The sequence below is a fragment of the Dromiciops gliroides genome, chromosome 6 (assembly GCF_019393635.1).
Source record: "Dromiciops gliroides isolate mDroGli1 chromosome 6, mDroGli1.pri, whole genome shotgun sequence".
In the NCBI taxonomy this organism is placed as follows: Eukaryota; Metazoa; Chordata; class Mammalia; order Microbiotheria; family Microbiotheriidae; genus Dromiciops; species Dromiciops gliroides.
This window is the reverse complement of record NC_057866.1, coordinates 68,767,850-68,787,765: the sequence shown is the minus strand read 5'-3', so window position 1 is coordinate 68,787,765 and position 19,916 is coordinate 68,767,850. Positions and strand designations below refer to the sequence as shown.

At 42.0% G+C, this 19,916-nt stretch overlaps 1 protein-coding gene across 1 annotated transcript; it reads left to right on the top strand.

Annotated features, from left to right (window-relative positions):
• Nucleotides 1-554: 554 nt before the first annotated feature.
• LOC122732002 (sodium-dependent phosphate transport protein 2B-like) lies at nucleotides 555-19,194 on the top strand (the record flags this gene model as incomplete). The annotated part of the gene is made up of 13 exons (XM_043972216.1): nucleotides 555-663; nucleotides 780-905; nucleotides 1,809-1,937; nucleotides 3,519-3,662; nucleotides 4,153-4,264; nucleotides 6,159-6,354; nucleotides 6,804-6,899; nucleotides 7,149-7,269; nucleotides 8,672-8,839; nucleotides 10,436-10,552; nucleotides 10,676-10,800; nucleotides 13,367-13,894; nucleotides 19,147-19,194. Coding segments are annotated over exons 1-13 (2,019 nt in total), but the record flags the coding sequence as incomplete, so codon positions are not given.
• Nucleotides 19,195-19,916: the final 722 nt, after the last annotated feature.

Genomic DNA, 19,916 nt, shown 5'->3' with positions numbered 1-19,916 from the left:
GTCCTCCTGAATCCAGGGCCAGTGCTTTATCCACTGCACCACCTAGCTGCCCCTATTTTTATTATTAAAATAAGAAAACAGACAAAAACTTTAGAAAAAGGAACTAACAAAAAAAATTATGCTACAATCTGTATTCAGATACCATCAAGTTGGAAGTTTGAAAAATGACCCCATGATGTCACACATAGGAGAAAGAAATATATTGGTTATATTCTCAAAATGAGCTTGTTTTGTTGATGCTCTTGTTGTATATCTTACTGTCCTGGGTTTCCATGTTGGTATAAAATCCAGTGATAGACATTTAAAAAAAATTTTTAGAATTTTTTCCCAATTACATGTAAAAACAATTTTTAACAGATTCAAAATTTGCCTCATACGCAGCGAGATCTCTAAGACAGGGGGAAAAAATGTAGAAGCAACAAGTGGAAGAGGGCTTAAGTAGTTACAGCCTCTATCAGATGATAATGACATTGGTCTTGGGGCAAGGGTTTTACTTAGCCAGCTTGTCAAGTGATAGACATTTTAAGTTTTTTCAATTTTATTATCCACAGACCATGGTACCTCAGCCTGAACTGAGAAACTCCCACTCTGATCCTAATAATTATGTTGAAGCCACCACCCAACAAGATACTGTATCTGAAAAAGATAAAGAACCCCCCCACAGTAAGTACCATTCTCCAATTCATCTTGAAGCAACATGACCCTGTCATCTTCTATTCCTCCCCAGGAGGAATGGGCCCTCTCCCTGATGTTGTTTTTTTTTTTTCTTTCCTTGTCAGATGATGCCCGATCTACTTTAAGTATGATGGAATCTTATGTTGCTGTTACAGCGAGTCAAGAGTCAATAGTAGAGCAAGACCCATGGGATATGCCGAACTTGAAGGACTCGGGGATCAAGTGGTCAGGTAATGCTTAGCTCCCTTTTTGTTGTTCAGTCCTTCTGTGACATTTTCTTGCCCAGATACTGGAATGGTTTTCTATTTCCTTCAAGTGTGTCTGTACCTTACAGATAGGGAACTGAGGCAAATAGGGGTCAAGTGACTTTCCTAGGGTCTTACAACCATTAAGCATTTGAGACCTGATTTGAACTCAGGAAGCTGAGCTGGGGGAACCATTTCTAGGCTCTGGGGGCCAGGACTAACAGCACCTAAGTAAGGGCCAATCCTCCTAGGGCTGGCCACATCATTAGTAATATCTGGGGGCCAAAAGATTCTTTCCAAAAACAAAACTGTCATTTCTGTTGTGAAGTCCAATACTTAAAAGTAATGCCTAATGTCCTCCTGAAGAGCAGCACTAGGTGCTTTGGCTGGTCACCCTCTCAGGACCCCTCTGCCTGGAGGTGGCTGATATTATTATCTGCACCACTTAGCAAGCCTGTGGTTCAGCTAAGAATGCAGCCATGATGTGCTTATGGCTCCTTCTCCCTCCCCTCCAGACCACACCATTTTCGGTGCCAAAAAGCTTCTCCATAAATGTGGCTTTTTTATTAAAAAAAAAAAAAGAAAAAGAAAAAAGAAGAAAAATAGGTGGCAAAACTGGGGGGCCACTTCATGTAAATGGTATGCTTCTTAAAATGCAGTTTCTAATGCATCTCCAAAGCTGATAACCCAGGCTGCCTGCTCTTGGCTAGAAAGAGATGGGAGATTCTTGTACAAAATGCTAGATTCTGTGTGTGTGTGTGTGTGTGTGTGTGTGTGTGTGTATGTTGCATACAACAAAAAGGACAATATTTGTAAAAGTGCTGAACGCAGTTTTGCACATAGTAGGTGTTTCATAAATGCTTATTCACTTCCCCTTTGCTATTGCAGAGAGAGACACCAAAGGGAAAATAACTGCTGTCTTACAAGGATTTGGAAAAGTGCTTCTCCTCCTGGGCTTTCTCTACTTATTTGTCTGCTCCTTGGATGTTCTCAGCAGTGCCTTCCAGCTGGTTGGAGGTAGGAAAAGCAACTTCAGAGAGGGTCTGAGGTTTGTGGGTGGGTTGGGCGTTTGTTTTGGGGTTCTTTTGTTTTTGCTTTGGAATTGATCAACAAGCAGTCTCATCCCAAGTAATCTCCCTTCTTTTTAAAACTATTCTCTGCCTGAGGGGTCTCACCTTTTTATCCACTCCAGTTTTACTGGATGCTTCTTGAATCATGCTTTCCCTTCTCCCTTCCCCAGCACCCAACCCACCTTAGACTTCTTTTTTTTTTTTTTGCAGGCAGTGGAGGTTAAGTGACTTGCCCAGGGTCACACAGCTAGTGTCAAGTGTCTGAGGCCAGATTTGAACTCAGGTACTCCTGAATCCAGGGCCACTGTGCCATCTAGCTGCCCCCTCACCTTAGACTTCTTATGGAAGTGAGACAGAGACAGTTTAGGTATTAGGTTTCAAAAATCTTTGTGAAAAGACTTTGATATGGAAGTTAGGTCACCAGAACAAAGTTTTGTGGTGAGAGTGACCCTCTGCATCCCTGTATTGATGTTTGAAACACAACCTCTAGTTCCAGAGACTAGAATCTATGTAAGATGCATACATGTGTATCTTGTGCTGTGTTGGCAGCAGAAGTGGTTGTCTCTGGGAAAAGTGAAACAGGTAGTTTACACTAAGTGAAGAGAAGCCTTGGGGTCATTTTGTGCAAATAGGCTCACTTTGGGCCTTCCCCATCCCTGCCCTTATATTCTCTGCACAAATTCTTCCACTTCTATCTCAAAACAATCTGTCCTTAAATTTGGATCCAACCTGTCCTAGTATGTTTTCCACATTTTTTACTTTAATTGGTGTGGTACATAGATGGTCATTTGTTTTTGACTCCAACCACTTGGACATTTCCTTTGTGTAAAGCCTGGCCTTCATGCTTCTACTCTGTATAGTGGAAACATGCAAAGAAAATGGAAGACACAACAGCTAGGTGGCACAGTGGATAAAGCACCAGCCCTAGATTCAGGAGGACCTGAGTTCAAATCCAGCCTCAGACATGACACATACTAGCTGTGTGACCTTGGGCAAGTCACTTAACCCCAATTGCCTCACAAAAAAAAAAAAAGGTAAAAAAAAAATAGAAAATGGAAGACCTATCTCTACCCTCAGGAAGGAAGTTTGAATTTTGTTGGGATGACACAACATGCACATGAAAAGAATTCCGAGTCTTCTAAAGCATTCTAACAGGAGCAGCTAGGTGGTGCAGTGGATAAAGCACAGGTCCTGGATTCAGGAGGACCTGAGTTCAAATCTAGCCTCAGACACTTGACACTAGCTGTGTGACCCTGGGCAAGTCACTTAACTCTCATTGCCCCACAAAACCCAAAAATAAATAAAGCACTCTAAAGAATGGGGGAAAGGAATGAGCATTTATATAACCACTTATGATGTGCCAAGTATTGTGTTAAGCAAATCCAACCCTCACTGCCCTCTGCCACATTGAAGTCATCTGACTCCTCACTCCTCATTCCCATATAGTGGACCCTACCCTTTCATCTGTGGCCAAGCAGTCCCAACCGATGACCATATATTTGTTTTAAAATTTTTATTACCTCTGCAGGAAAAGTGGCTGGGGAGATTATGAATGATGGTTCAGTGCTGAACAACCCCGTGGCCGGCTTGATGCTTGGCGTGTTGGTGACTGTCTTAGTGCAGAGTTCTAGCACCTCCACCTCCGTTGTTGTCAGTCTGGTGTCTTCTTCATGTAAGTTACCCTCCCCCTCCTCCTCCTCCTCCCCGTCCCCCACCTCAGCATTGTAGCTTAGGCTAGCCTGGATTTTTCATTCCAAATTTCAGAATCATGGAATTATAAACAATCTGCTCTGGGGGTTTCATTTCCCTACTTTTCTATCCTTCTAAGTTTTGGACAGAGCTGTTGCCACAGCCACCATTGGAGCAGTGATCAACCTTCCCCCCCCCCCCCCAACATTGCCACAAGTGGTCTTAATTTTCTTGCTATGGGAAAAGTCCCAGATGCCCTGCCTTAATTACAGTTCTGGGCACTTGGTCTCAGCAGCAGTTGGTTATTCATCACACAGGAGATCTTCATGCAAAGGCTGGATGAGTGACTGGTTGGGGATCTTGTAGAAATGATTCCTGATTCCTTAACCGTTCCTTAATCATTCCCTAATGATTCCTTTGTTTCTGTGAATTTCCTCATTTTTTCTTCCTCATTTACCTTTTTCCTTTGACAGTGCTGACAGTAAAGGCAGCAATTCCCATTGTCATGGGAGCCAATATTGGAACTTCAATCACCAATACCATGGTGGCCCTCATGCAGGCTGGAGACAGGAATGAATTTCGAAGGTAGGAAGTTTTATCTCACTTATTTGCTAGTCATGTTGAGAATCTTTACCCAGCTCCAGATACTTATCTGGCTCTTCCAATGGATCTCCTTAAGAGTATGGAATAAGCAGATACACAGAGCAGTTCTAATAACTCATTTCACTTTGTGTCAGTTCATATAGATCTTAGCATGGTTTTTTTTTTTCTTTCTGAAACTACCTTTTCCTATAGAGAAATAGTACTCCATCACAGTATAGCCCTTTGAACAAAGTTCTTAATTGTTCCCCAGAATGGTTTGACCAGTTCATAGCTTCATCAGCAGTTCATTAGTTAATCATAAGTCTGATTTGTTGGTACAATAGTATTTCTTTTTACTGGGGTTAGGAAGACCTGAGTTTAAATCTGGCCTCAGACATTTACTAGCTGTGTGACACTTGACAAGTTACTTAACCTCAGTTTGCTTTAATCCACTGAAGAAGGAAATGGCAAACCCCACAGACAATGATATGTTATGGTTATTAAGACTGACATCATTTCCCTTTACATTTTGTTCTTCTAGACTTGGAAAAAGCAAAGTGAGTATTATAGGAATATGGTCTGGGAATAGGTAACAGGTCATTGTGGGTATTGGTGGTGGTGCTGAATATCAAAGGGAATTTTTGTCTCTCTGGTGAAGGGAATATCACCAGCATTCTATTTTCTGAATTGGTTTTCGGGTTCTACTGACTCCTGTGTAGAGATGTAAGAAGTGATGAACTGAGTCAGAAGCAAAGGAGACTTCTGAGAAGGAGCAGAACATAAAAGAAAGATAAATAGGAAAAAACAGGCTGGAGCGAAATACACAATTAGTAATCATAACTGAATATAGTATTGGGATGAACTCTTCTATAAAAGGGAAGTCAATAGCTAATTGGATTAGAAACCAGAATCTAGACACAGAATCTAGAGACATATTTGAAATAGAGACACACACAGTTAAAATAAAGGGCTAGAGCCTAATCTGATACACTTCTGTTGGAGTTGAAAAGGAAGGGTAGCAATTGTGATCTCGTTCATTCATTCTTTGTGCTGCAATGAGGGTTGAAGAGTCAAATTTAGGAAAATAAGAGCCATTCTCCAGTTAATAGTTTAGAGGATATGATTTCTTCTGAAAACTGATTGTTCATATCTATAGTCATATGAAAAAATGCTCTAAACCACTATCAGAGAAAGACAAAGTCAAATAGCTCTTGAAATACCATCTCACTTACCAGAAATTGCAAAGGATGAGGGGGGAAAATGATACACAAATGAATTGCTGGTGAAGTTGTGAACTGGTCCAACCATTCTGGGGAACAATTTAGAACTCTGCTCAAAGGCCTATATTGTGATGGAGTACTCTTGTTCTATAGGAAAGGAGAAGAGTAGGGTAGTTTCAGGGGAAGAAAAACATGGTAAGATCCATATGAACTGACACAAAGTGAAATGAGAAGAACTGGGAGATCTTTGTGCACAATAAGACCAATATTGTAATGATGATCAACCGTGACTTGATTATTCTGATCAATACAGTGATCCAAGATAATTCCAAGGAACTCAGTGATGAAAAATGCTATCCACCTTGAGTGTGGATCAAAGGATATTTTTTCACTTTTTCTTTTTTTGCAATATAGTGGGGAAACTTCCCATGTGGAAAGCTTGGGAGTGTTGATGTTTGGAAACTCCAGCAGTGGGTCAGACCACTGAAGGTATTGAGTGACTGGCCTGGGGTCCTATAAATAGGACACTTGAAGCCAGGGCTTCCTAACTTTCAAGCCAGTCTTTCTCACCGTCTTCCCACCATGTTTTCTCATCCTGCACACAGCAAGCACTTAATGAGAGTGACAAGACAGTAGTACCATAACTTTCAATGCTTTGGGTTCTCTCCTTCCTCTAGGGCTTTTGCAGGAGCAACTGTCCATGATTTTTTTAACTGGTTGTCAGTGCTGGTGCTGCTGCCTTTGGAGGTGATGACAGGCTACCTCTACCACCTCACCAATGTCATAGTGAAAGCCTTTAACATCAAGACTGGAGAAAATGCCCCTAAACTCCTGAAAGTGATTACAGATCCCTTCACAAAAATCATCATCCAGGTAGGCATGAAGACTCGTTCTATTTATCTCTAGCCAAAACACTAATTCTGAATATGCTTGGCTATTCATCCAGCCAAAGAGGAAGCTCTTTCCCAAGAGATGCCTCCTAACCAAGATGTATTCATTAAACCCCTCCCATGGACCAGGCACTGGGGGATACAATTTTAAACATGAGACCCTCATTGGCCTCAGGGAGCTGGTGGTATACTGGGCCCCTGGAAAAGGGGCAAAAGGGTTTATCTGGCCTGATCCTAGTCAAACTAAGATAAAGCCAGGGGCTCCTGTGAGGGTAGTCCTCTGGAAATGAGGCCAGTCTGTGTCTCCCTTTTGCACACATCCTGCTTTTCTCTTCTGTGCACTGGAGCCCCTAGGAGAATAACTAACTTTTCAGTCACAAATCATAGCTGAGGCATAGGCTAACTTTTCCTCATGTCTGTTGCTTTCCCCAGCTGGATAAAAAAGTCATAAATGAAATTGCTACAGGAAATGAAGCAGCAAAAAATAAGAGCCTGATAAAGATTTGGTGTAAAACTTTAAAAACTGTGGTAAGTATCAGAAAATGATTCAAAGACACATAGATGGGGGATTGGGAATTTCTGTTCCTCTTGTGATGTTGAGGGACTGCAAGTGCTGTTGGTTTTATATAAATTTAGTGCCCTAGAGAAGAGGGGGAAAGTGGCCTGGGGGGGTGGGGGGTCATGTCTTCAGTGCTGTAAATTTTATCTTCACAGGATACCATTCTTAAAGTTTTTTGGGTTTTTTGTTGTTGTTTTTTTTGCTGTATTGTCATCTAGACTTTAAGCAATGTTACCGTACCCTCACCGGAAAATTGTACCTCGCCTAGTCTATGTTGGACTGATGGGAATCTGACCTGGACCTTCATGAATACAACACATGTAAAGAACATTGCAAAGTGTGAGTAAGAAATCTTCTGGAAGGTCTGCTGAGTAAAAAGAGGAATGCCTAACTCTATTCTCTACCTATATTTATCAGGGAGTCATTTAGAAATCGAAGCTCAAACATCAATTCTAACAGTGTCCTCTTCATGATGGGGCAATGGACCCAGAGTCAGGCAGACCTGATCCAAATCTAGCTTTAGAGACTGAGCAATGCTGAACAAATAACTTACCTGCCTTCTGCCTCATTTTCCTTATCTCTAAAATGGAGATAAGCACCTATCTTGCAGTGTTGTTGTGAGGAACAAATAAGTTAATATTTGTAAATACAGACATTAAAGCACTTTCAGTATACAAAGCACTTCATTATATTTCCTGTACAATTAAACTGAAGGGGCAAGTAAGTAGTACAAGCTCAGGCAAATCCATTCTTGTAAAGGGAGACCTGGGGGAAGCTAGGTCTTGCAGTAGATAAAGCAATGGCCCTGGATTCAGGAGGACCTGAGTTCAAATCTGGCCTCAGACACTTGACACTTTCTAGCTGTGTGACCCTGGGCAAGTCACTTAACCCTCATTGCCCCACAAAACATGCACACACACAAAATACCTTATTAGCTACCAAATTTCCAAATGGAAAGGGAGATCTGCTCACTGTTGCAGAGAGCAGAATCAATATTCAAACCCAAGACTTCTGACTTCAATCTAGTGTTCTTGCCACTTTTGTTATACTGGGTTTAGAAGCTTTAGTACCAGTCTTTGGGCATTAAGCATTTATTAAAGCATACTAGGTATTAGTAAAAAAGGAAAACACATGGAGTTCAGAAAGTTAAGTAAAGGCCTATCTAGTCTAGAGTTCCAGCCTGGTCTCTTGTTCTTCCTCAAGTCCTCCACAACTACTTTGCTTCAGCTATGAAATGCTTCTCCACATTGAGTGTGGAAGCTTTTTATAGGTCTGGAGCAGAGGAAGTCCTTACACACTGCTTCAAGCTGATTGGTTAGCATCATCCAGATCCATTGGTTCACTGAACTTGATGGTGGTCTTGTGTCTCATGAGTTCAAAGTCCTTAGTTTCTGAGAACAGTACCTTCTTAAGGCAAAGTCAATCACTCTCCCTTAATTCAATCAGTTTAATCTCCAGGTGGGCTTTTGAATATCTGCCAAATCCCATTATTTTCTCACATGGGTATACAGAGACTTAACTGCCAATGCACCTTCCCACACTCAGGTTGCAAGGCTTTTTAGTAATCAAAAGTCTTACAAAAAGGTTGGGGACTTGGGGTCCTGGGGCTGAATGTTATTTGGATTGAAGTTAAATTTCTTATCTCCAGCACCACGTCTTGTATAAAGTGATTCTATCTGCCAGGTTAAATGATGAGGAGGAAGAGAAAGATGATGATAAGTGGTTCCTCTGGTTCCTACAGGCAAACATGCATTTGTGGACATCAGTCTCCCAGATCTTGGAATTGGGCTCATCCTTCTAGCCCTCTCCTTGTTGGTCCTGTGCACCTGTTTGATCTTGATCGTCAAGATCCTGAACTCTGTGCTCAAGGGACAAGTTGCTGCAGTGATTAAGAAGACCCTCAATACAGGTAGTCATTTCACCTTCCCTTGGCCTTTCAGTGGGCAGAGTCTTTATGAGAAAGGAGTGTCCTGGCTCCCCTCCCATTGTGCTCCCTGAGCTCCACATCGGAGCCAAGAACTGCAGATGCCCTTGCCCTCCACTTGGGTTCTCTCCTTCCAGATCGGCAATCCTGGGAATCCGTATTGTCTCTTTTGTTTAGAATTGGCATTATTGAACCATTCTTAGAGTTGCCTCAAGCTCTTAAGAGCTTCCTAAGACTGGCCCACATTGTAGCGAATCCGCCAGCCTGCACTGGAAGAGGGAATTTCCTCCTCCTAGCGCTCCCTAAGCCGAAGAAATCACAAGACGGGTCCCTTTCCCTGTCCCTTAAGTTATGCAAGTACTGTTCCTAATGAAGGCACTGTAGATAATAGAGCTTCATTAGTTTCAGTGTCCAGGGTAGCTAGGTGGCACAGTGGATTAATCACTGGCCATGGATTCAGGAGGACCTGAGTTCAAATTTGGCCTCTGACACTTGACACTTACTAGCTGTGTGACCCTGGTCAAGTCACTTAATCCTCATTGCCCCGCAAAAAAGTTTCACTGTCATCAGTTGACATGGGAAGATAGTCTAAGGTACTACATATCCCTGCTGCCTCATCCACAACCGCAGAAACAGGAATGTTGGAGACAAAAGGACAGAAGATCATAGCAATATAGTGGGCAGAGCTTGGCTACGGTGGCCACCTCTAGCTGATCAAAGTTATTAGGAAAGGGCATGTGGGCTGAGCATGCAAGATGGCACAGTGGTTAGAATGCTGGGCCTGGAGTCAGGAATTTGAGTTCAAATCCTGTCTCAGAAACTACATGTGGACCAAGGCAAGCCACTTTTTACCTGTTTACCTCAGTTTCCTCAACTGTAAAATTAGAATGCATCTACGGGGCAGCTAGATGGCGCAGTGGATAGAGCACTGGCCCTGGAGTCAGGAGGACCTGAGTTCAAATCCGGCATCAGACACTTAACACTTGCTGTGTAACCCTGGGCAAGTCACTTAACCCCAATTGCCTTAAAAAAAAAGAATGCATCTACCTCCCAGGGTTGTTTGTAAGGATGAAATTAATTGTATGTAGCACAGTGCCTGGCCCGTAGGAGATTTGTAAATGTTTAAACAACCCCCAGCATCCAGAAAACTATTACCCTTGATCTCACCCCTTCCCCACCCGGGCTGTTCTGAATTAGGATACTGATGAAACTTGGGAGGAGTGACTCAAGCTCCCCCACCACCCTGCCACACTAAGACCTTGGGCAATTTGGGTTGATCTGGGCCCCAGCTCTGGGAACAATGAAGGAAAGAAATGAGCATTTTTATAGAACCTCCTATGTGCTGGGTAGTGTGATTAGTGCTTTAAAAATATTATCTGGTTTCTGCAAAGATGAGGATAAAAGTAGTTTTTAGGGTGTTGTCAGGGAGCTTCTTTGACCCCCAGGCACCTCTTTCTGATGGCTAGAAGTTTCAGAATGAGTTATTAGCAAAAGGACTGTTTCTGGGCCTCCCTTTAGAGGGATCTGAAATGCTGACCAGGACGATTGTAGAAATGGTGCCTTTTTCTTCTGCTTTTCCAGATTTCCCCTTCCCTTTTGCCTGGCTGACAGGCTACCTCGCCATTCTTGTTGGAGCCGGGATGACCTTTATTGTGCAGAGTAGCTCTGTGTTCACCTCTACAATCACTCCTCTGGTTGGTAAGTGCTCCCTTCCTCTGCCTTTCCCTTTGTGCCTCCCCATGTCTCCATTTTTACATTTGGTCCTGCCATGCTCAATCATTCCCACCCAAGACTGAATCCAGTGTTTCTCTTTTCCCTTAGGCATCGGTGTGATCAGCATTGAGAGAGCTTACCCTTTAACCTTGGGCTCCAACATCGGTACCACCACCACTGCCATCCTGGCTGCATTAGCTAGCTCTGGAAATACTTTACAAAATTCACTCCAGGTAAGAATGCACACTTGTGAATCATTGCCTCTTTCCATTAGGCTCTTTTTCTTAACTGACTACTGAATCCATCACATGAATACCCTGGTTTTATAATCTTTTTTTTTTTAAGCGACTTGCCCAGGGTCACACAGCTAGTAAGGCTGTGTGAGGTTGGATTTGAACTCAGGTCCTCCTGACTCCAGGACTGGTGCTCTATCCACGGAGCTACCTAGCTGCCCCTCTGGTTTCATAATCATAAGGAGATAGTTATTACCCCTGAGGTCTTAGCTGCCTCATAATGGAGATCTGTGGGCTAGAAAACCATCCCCAGCTAGTCTTCTCAGAAGCTGAACTTTCTACACAATGACCAGCTTGTACCTATAATGAATTAGGGATGTTGAACAGATACATTCATCCCCCACCTTGTCTCCTGTCCCCCACATAAAAGGTATAGATAACTCTCCCATCTTTTCCCTCCTATTAGTCAGAAAAGGTGGGATGGTAAAGAACTTCTGACTTTGTCAGAAGACCTGAGTTTGAATCCCAGGAGTAAAGCTTGATTCAGAGCATGATAAGACAATAAAATTAATTTTTAAAACAATGAATTCCAAAACTGATTTGGAAAACAATTATAATAAAAGTATCATTGGTTCTGGATTGCAATAAGTTCTTTCATTTTCATTGATTTTTACTCACTGGTATCTTAAATTTCATTTGGAACAATGTTTTTAATTAACTAAATTGTTTTTGAAATCACTGTTTTGGAACTCAGTAAAAGTGCCTTAAAATATCAACTTTGTTTTGTAAGCTAGGACTCCAGCTCTTCGTGGCATTTAGTTCCTGCATGCTCATTTGCAAAGAGGCCCATTTTCATAGGAACTTTGAGATCATCTAGTCATCCTTTTGTAGATAGGAAGAGTTTTGCTGAGGGCCAAGGTCATGCAGGTAGTTAATGGCATAACCAGACTTCAGAAGAGTAGAATGTAAGCTTATTGGGCATAGGCACTTTTTTTCCTTTCTGTATCCTCAACACCAAGCTTAGTGCTTTGCATAGAGGAGGCACTTAATTAATGTTGGTTGACTTGTAGCCAGGTTTTCAGACTCCATATGCATTGGGTTTTTTTGTTTGTTTTTTGGTTTTTGTGAAGCAATTGGGGTTAAGTGACTTGCCCAGGGTCACACAGCTAGTAAAGTGTCTGAGGCCTGATTTGAACTCAGGTCTTCCTGAGTCCAGGGCCTGTGCTCTATCCACTGTGCCACCTAGCTGCCCTCCATTGTTTTCATGACATCCTGATGAATATTCTTACTGAGTATTCTTAGAGGGCATTAGTTTCCAAAGAACTTTACATAATGATCTCATTTGATGCTCAGAATAACCCAGAGAATTAAGGGCTCTATTGCTATGCTATCTTTACAGATGAGCAAAGTGAGCCTAAGCCAAGGTTCTTACTAAAGTCTTCCCAATTCTCCAGATCTAGTACTCAGAAGGTCACACCTAACATAACATCCATCCATCTCCTGCTGGTATATATTTTTTCAGTTAGATGGAATTTATTTTTTGCACCCTATATGAACAAATGATAACAAAACCAGGTAATAATCTAGGTTCGTGAAAATTTGCTTCATTAGCTCAGCACATATTTTTAACCCACTCTTTTTTTCTAAGCATTTTTTTTCTTTTTTGGTGAGGCAATAGGGGTTAAATGACTTGCCCAGGGTCACACAGCTAGTGTTAAGTGTTTGAGGCTGGATTTGAACTCAGGTACTCCTGACTCCAGGGCCGGTGCTCTATCCACGGCACCACCTACCCGCCCCTAGTTTTTAACATACTTTTGTAAGGTTTTTGAGTTCCAATTTCTCTCCCACCTTCCCTTCCCTCCCCCTTTCCAAAGGCAGCAAAGCAATATCATGTTAAGCATGTTTCCACATTAGTCATGTTGTAAGAAAACAATCAGAACAAAAGAAAAAAACCCAGCAGAAATGAAAGCAGTATGCTTCCATCTGCATCCAGATTCCATAGTTCTTCTGGGTGTGGAGAGCATTTTCCATCATGAGTCTTTTGGTATTGTCTTTGACAGCTATTCTCAGCAATATAGTAATCTATCACAGTTGATCATCACACAATGTTGTTGATACTGTGTACAATGTTCTCCTGGTTCTGCTCATCTCACTCAGCATCAGTTCATCTAAATCTTTCCAGGTTTCTCTGAAATCTGCCTGCTTATCATTTCTTATAGCACAATAATATTCCATTATGCTCATATCACAACTTATTTAGCCATTCCCCAATTGATGGGCATCCCCTCAATTTCCAATTCTTTGCCTCCAGAAAAAGAATAGCTATATTTTTGTACACATGTGGGTCCTTTCCCATTTTTTTATGATCTCTTTGGGATACAGATCCAGTAGTGGAATTATTGGGTCAAAGGACATGCATTTTTATAACCCTTTGGGCATAGTTCTCAATTGCTCTCCAGAATGGTTGAATAGTGGTGATAATGGACATCCTTGTTTCACCCCTGATCCTAATTGACTTAGTGTGTGATATATTAGTTTTCATCTTGTCTAATTCTTTGGATTTCAGATTTCCCTGTGCCATTTCTTCTTCAACATCTCCGGAGTCCTTTTGTGGTACCCAATCCCATTCACACGCCTGCCTATACGCCTAGCCAAGGGCCTGGGAGACATCACAGCCACCTACCGTTGGTTTGCCATCGTCTACCTGGTCATCTGCTTTTTAGTAACCCCACTGATAGTGTTTGGCCTCTCCCTGGCAGGTTGGCTTGTGTTGGTGAGTGTAGGGGCAACCCTCATATTTCTGTTGCTTGTGGTACTGATGATTCGGGTCCTTCAAGCCCGCCATCCTCAAGTTCTTCCCAACGTGCTGCAAAACTGGGACTTCTTGCCCTTGTGGTTGCGCTCTCTTCAGCCCTGGGATGAGCTGGTATCTTTTCTCATGGACAACTGCTGCCGAGTATGCTGCTGCTCCTGCTGTAAGCGCTGTAAACTGGCTGAAGATCGAAAAAAGGACGAGGAAATGGTCTTGGAGGAAACTGGAGTAATAACAAGTCCCAAGCCCGTGGCCCAGACCCAGGCAGAGAGCCAAGAACAGGTTCAGTTATAGTCACTGAATCTGTATGGCTTTTTCATAAGTTATGTAGTAAACAACCTGTATGATTCTGGTTTTATATTGCTTGCCTTTGTATATTTTGTAGTATCTTTTAAGTTTGTCCATACCACACTGTAAATATAGAAGTTAAGCACCTCATTGGTGCCTTTTGCACTTTGGATGCCTTTTTCCAGTTGGATTATTCTTGTGATCTTACATGTTTTCAGAAAGGAAACAAGATATTCAAACCCAAAGGAGATGCATTTTCGAAGGTTAGGGAATAGGTTAATTTACTCTTTTTTTTTTTTTTTTTTTTTTTTTAGTGAGGCAATTGGGGTTAAGTGGCTTGCCCAAGGTCACACAGCTAGTAAGTGTTAAGTGTCTGAGGCCGGATTTGAACTCAGGTATTCCTGACTCCAGGGCCGGTGCTCTATCCACTGTGCCACCTAGCTGCCCCCTTTAATTTACTCTTAACAGTTTCTTCTTATCCATCTCGTTTAAATGAGCCCTTCTGCCCTTCAACTCCCTCTCCCCCCATTAGCAAAAATTAGCATCAGATGAGGTGTCTTGTCCAGAGTCTGACCAAGAACCTGAAAACTAGAGCTGGGGTCCATTACCCTTTATAAAGCATTTTTTGTCCAGTCATTTTCAGTTGTCTGACTCTTCACGACCCCATTTGGGATTTTCTTGGCAGAGATACTGGAGTAGTTTGCCATTTCCTTCTCCAACTCATTTTGCAGGTGAGAAACTGAGGCAATCTGGGCTAAGTGAGTTGCCCAGGATCACACAGCTAGTAAGTGTCTGAGGTTGCATTTGAACTCATGAAGATGGGTATTCCTGACTCCAGGTCCAGCACTATCCACTGTGTGACCTGGCTACTGTTTCTTAAGCTAAGAGAGAATTATAAGCATATCATATTTTCTTATTCCTGTTCCTGAGTCTGGAAACCTGATTTAATCTATATAATTGTTGTAGAAGGTACCATTTCCGGTACCTTCCTTTTTGGGGGTGGGGTGGGGAAGGGAGGCAATGACATTAAGTAACAAGTGTCTGAGCCCACATTTGAACTCGGGTCCTCCTGACTCAAGGCCAGCACTCTATCCACTGTGCCACCTAGCTTGACCCCATACCTTCCTTTTTCTTAAGTAACAAGTGTCTGAGGCCGGATTTGAACTCAGGTACTCCTGACTCCAGGGCCAGTGCTCTATCCACTGTGACACCTAGCTTCGCCACCCCCCATACCTTTCTTTTTAATTGAACATTTCCAGGTTAGAGTCAGGCCAGAGAGCTATTAGTCCATGCCAGAAAGAATGGAGATGCCACCCAGTCATCACTCTGAGAAGCATCATATGACTGATTTCAAAATGGAGATGGGATCTGACAGATGATGGGTCAGAAGATGCAAATAAAGACTTAGCCCTTTGGAAACTCCTAATTGGCCTGTATGAGGCAGGCAGCTCTTCTGCAATCCCCACTAATGAGTACAGTGGAGTACATTATTAAGTATCAACTTTGGCCTCAGAAGAAAATAGTTTGTGATTAAGTCACACTCTGCCAGTCTAGCCAGCATGACTGGCTCTTGTATGGCACGGGGAACATACATCATGCTGTTGAGACATAAATCATAAGCTTTCTCTTTTGGCCGGTGTTAATCAAAGATCCTTAAAGGGTCTCTGGTACCAGCTCAGTCTGTGCTGAGATGGGGAGATTCTTCCTCCTCCCTTGGAAACCAAGTGGCACAGTGGATAGAATACTGGGCCCAAAGTCAGGAAGACTCATATTCCTGAGTTCACATGTGGCCTCAGACATTTACTAGCTGTGTGACCCTGGGCAAGTCACTTCACCCTGTTTGCCTCAGTTTCCTTATCTGTCAAATGAACTGGAGGAGGTAATTACAAAACCACTCTAGTATCTCTGTCAAGAAAAGCCCAAATGAGGTCATAAAGAGTGGGACACAAGTGAAAACAAATGAACAACCTCCTCCCGTGGCAGGAGACATCTCCTCTTTCCATAGCACCATTCTTCCATGGCTGCTCAGCTGTGGGGTGGTAGCAAGTGCTGAACTTGGAGAAAGGAAATACCACATCTAGTAATTACCCTCCAAGGTTATTCTAAAGGAATGAGAAAGGGCTTCCCAAGTCAAATGCTATGTAAATATCAGCTCTGCTCAATGCTGTGTAAGGCTCTCCCTGAGATTTAGGGACATGGGGTACATAGAATTGTGGTTGGTTATTCATCAAATGCGATCTTTTTAAAGCCCTTTGAACAGTGCCTGACCCATAGGAAGTGCTATATTATTAAATATCATTCATCTTCACACAAGGAGGAAAGGAAGGAAATGCAACATTTATTAAGCACCTAATATGTGCCAGTCACTTGGATCATCAGAACAACCCTGGCAAGTAGCTGCTAATATTCACATTTTACAATTGGGGAAACTGAGGCAGAGGGTTAAGTGACTTGCCCAGGGTCAAATAGCTTGTTAAGGATCTGAGGTTGGATTTGAACTCAGGTCTTCCTGACTCCAGGTCCAAGCCCTGGCCTCCCTCTCTGCTTCTTTTCATTTGAACTTAAAATTTTTTTTAGATGAACAAGTATGTACTTTGTCCCCCTTCCCCCTGCCTCCTCTCTCCTATCCTCACTAAAAAACAACAAAACAACCCACACATACACACAAAAATAACAATCCTTGGCTATGAATATAGCAAGCCAAACAAATTTCTGGTCTTAGCTATGCCTAAAACATGTCTCATGATCAGTCCTGCCTTTATCTGTTCAACATACATCTAATTACTTAAGTGCATTCTCCTATACTTATTACACAATAGGGATATATATTACAGGAGCCTGGGCCAGAGTTAGAATCCCCCCCCCCCACCAGTGATTTCATTAGTGTGGAGTGTTTTCCCCAGCAACAATTACCACACCCACTGAAAGATTAAGAAACTTGCCCATGATTACCCAGAATTTTGGGGATAAGGATGCCAAGAGAAAAAATAGTTCTTGACTTTGAGGAGCCTACCTTTACTAGCAAGATAAGGGCACAGGTAAATACAATTTAAATACAAATAATGCATAGTAATTTAAAGAGGCAAAGAAGGAAATAAGCATTTATATGGTACCTACTATGTGCCAGGAAACTGAGGCAAGAAGAGGTTGTGTGCGTGAGTGTGTGTGTGTGCACCCATGTGGCCTGATTCTTTGTGAATCTAGCCCCAGGCTCTAACCATCAGCTGCCTCTAAGGGAGAGTGTTAATCACTGAGGTGGGAGGGGAAAGTTTTTATATAGGAGTTGGCACCTGAACTTTGCTTTGAAGGAAGCCAGAGATCATATAAAGGCAATTTGGGAAGGAAACGCTTCATAGACCTAGAAGATCACTGATGCTGAGGCAGAGAAATTTATCAAATGTCATGTTGAGCAACAATTAGCAGACCAGTTTGACTGGATCAGACAGTGAATGTAAGGTTATGTTGTGAAATGACCGGATGGGGAAAGTATGTTCTTGGAAGATTTTAAAAATTAGGAATTTGTAATCAATATTGAGGCAATTGGGAGTCATTGAAGATTTTTGAATGGGATTGGGATGTCAAATCAAATGTGTTGAAAAAATTTTAGTGGTCTTTTGTTTTATCACCTACATTTCTCATTGTCCCTTATCCTCACCCAAAGAACCAGTGAACATTCAAAAAAAAAAAAAAAGGCTGATAATATATTCAGTGTTCTATACCCAAAATCCCCTCATCTCTACGAAGACTTGGGAGAAGTGCCTTTCCATATAGGTTGTTTAGAGCCAAGTTGGTTACTAAAATTTGCAGGGTTTCAATTTGGATTGTTTTGTTTGCTGCAATCATTGCATATATTGTTTCCTTATTTTATTTTTTTACACCAATTCAAGCAGGTTTTCCAATGCTTTCTCTGTATTTATCATATCCTTTGTTTTCATATCACCATATTATTCCATAAGAGCTCTTTTATGATCAACAAATAATGCACAAGGTGAACTTGTTTTCCTGAACCATTTAGCCAACTTTGGGACTAGAAAGGTGTGGTCAACTATAGAAAATCATCTATAAATACTCCACAATCTTCAAGACAGTTAAAAGCAGAGACTCACCTGAGCTCTCCCAAATTCCCTTCCAAACAAGGTTATAAAAATACCTCAAAATGAATTCTGTAGTAGCAGAACCAACAAAAAGGGTGAAACAATTTCCTAGCACAAGATAATTTAGAAGGTCAGCAGAAAAGATCTTATTGTGGTGAAAATGGAGCATAGTCCCAGTACAGGCCATGCCAAAGCAGTAGTAGACTTTAGAGATGACTCAATTAGCAGTAGCAGCTTCCAGATCTCTCAGCCCACAAACAGTGATAAAAGAGGGGTCATACAATTGGTCAGAACAAGATTACAGGAGATTCCTGGGAGCAGGACTCTATTGTGCCCTTTCAGTTCACAGTACAGGGGGATGAGGAATGCTAGCATAGCAGGACTGGGGACCTTGATCACAGTTTAAGAATTAAATGAGTGCTTGTGGTCCCTCACAGACCAGAGCATAGTCCAGGAGAGCAGTGACCTCACCTTTTCTTAGATCATAACAATTTGGAACAACTAAAAACTTACAGATCCCCAGAAATAGCTCTGAACCCCAGGATCAGAGCCCAATTTTAACAAAGTTAAAAGTCAAAACAGGTTGTAAAATGAGCAAAGAACAACAAAAAGAACTTGACCATAGAAAAAAATCAGTAGGGCAATGAGGGTTAAGTGACTTGCCCAGGGTCACACAGCTAGTAAGTGTCTGGCATCTGAGGTCAAATTTGAACTCAGGTCCTCCTGAATCCAGGGCTGTTGCTTTATCCACTGCACCACCTAGCTGCCCCCACCATAGAAAATTACTACAGTGACAGGAAAGATCAAAACACAAACTCAGATGAAACAGAATCAAAGCAGATACATGCAAAGTCTCAAAGAAAAATGAGTTGGTTTTAGGGTCTAGAAGAACTCAAAGGATTTTGAAAATTACAAAGAATTAGATGAAAATTTTGAGAAAAAAATGAGTGACACAAAAAAAAAATCATGAAAAGTCAATAGGTCAGTAGAGGAGAAACAAAAAAATACTGAAGAAAACAACACAGAATAGGCCAAATGGTAAAAGAGGCACAAAAATCCACTGAAGAGAAAAACTATTTACAAAGTAGACTTGGGCAAATGGAAAAGGAGGCACAAAAGCTCAATGAAGAAAATAATTCCCTAAAAATTAGAATTGGGCAAGTGGGAGTGAATGACTCCATGAGAGATCAAGAAACAATGAAAGGGGCAGCTAGGTGGTGCAGTGGATAGAGCACCGGCCCTGGATTCAGGAGGACCTGAGTTCAAATCCGGCCTCAGACACTTAACACTTACTAGCTGTGTGACCCTGGGCAAGTCACTTAACCCCAATTGCCTCACTAAAAAAAAAAAAAAAAAGAAACAATGAAAGAGGGGGCAGCTAGGTGGTGGAGTGGATAAAGCACTGGCCCTGGATTCAGGAGAACCTGAGTTCAAATCTGGTCTCAGACACTTGACACTTACTAGCTGTGTGACCCTGGGAAAGTCACTTAATCCTCATTGACCCTCAAAAAAGAAAAAGAAACAATGAAAGAAAAAAAATGAGAAAATAGAAGAAAATGTGAAATATTTCATTGGGAAAACCAAATGACCTGGAAAATAGATCAAGGAGAGATTTTTTTTTAAAGGACCTGGACATCATATTTCAAGAAATTATCAAGGAAAACTTGCCCTGATATCATAGAACAAGTGGATAAAATAAAAATTGAATCTACCCATCACCTCCTGAAAGAGGTAATGAAACCTCAAAAGCCCCAAATGAAAACTCCCAGGAATATTATAGCCAAATTCCAGAGCCCTGAGAAGGAGGGAGGAAGGGAGGGGAGAGGGGAAAAGGGGGAGGGAGGAGGAAGGGAAGGAGAGAAATACTACATAAAGCAGAGGCAGGGAGAGAGTTCAGGAAACAAAGATAGTCCTTAGTTAAC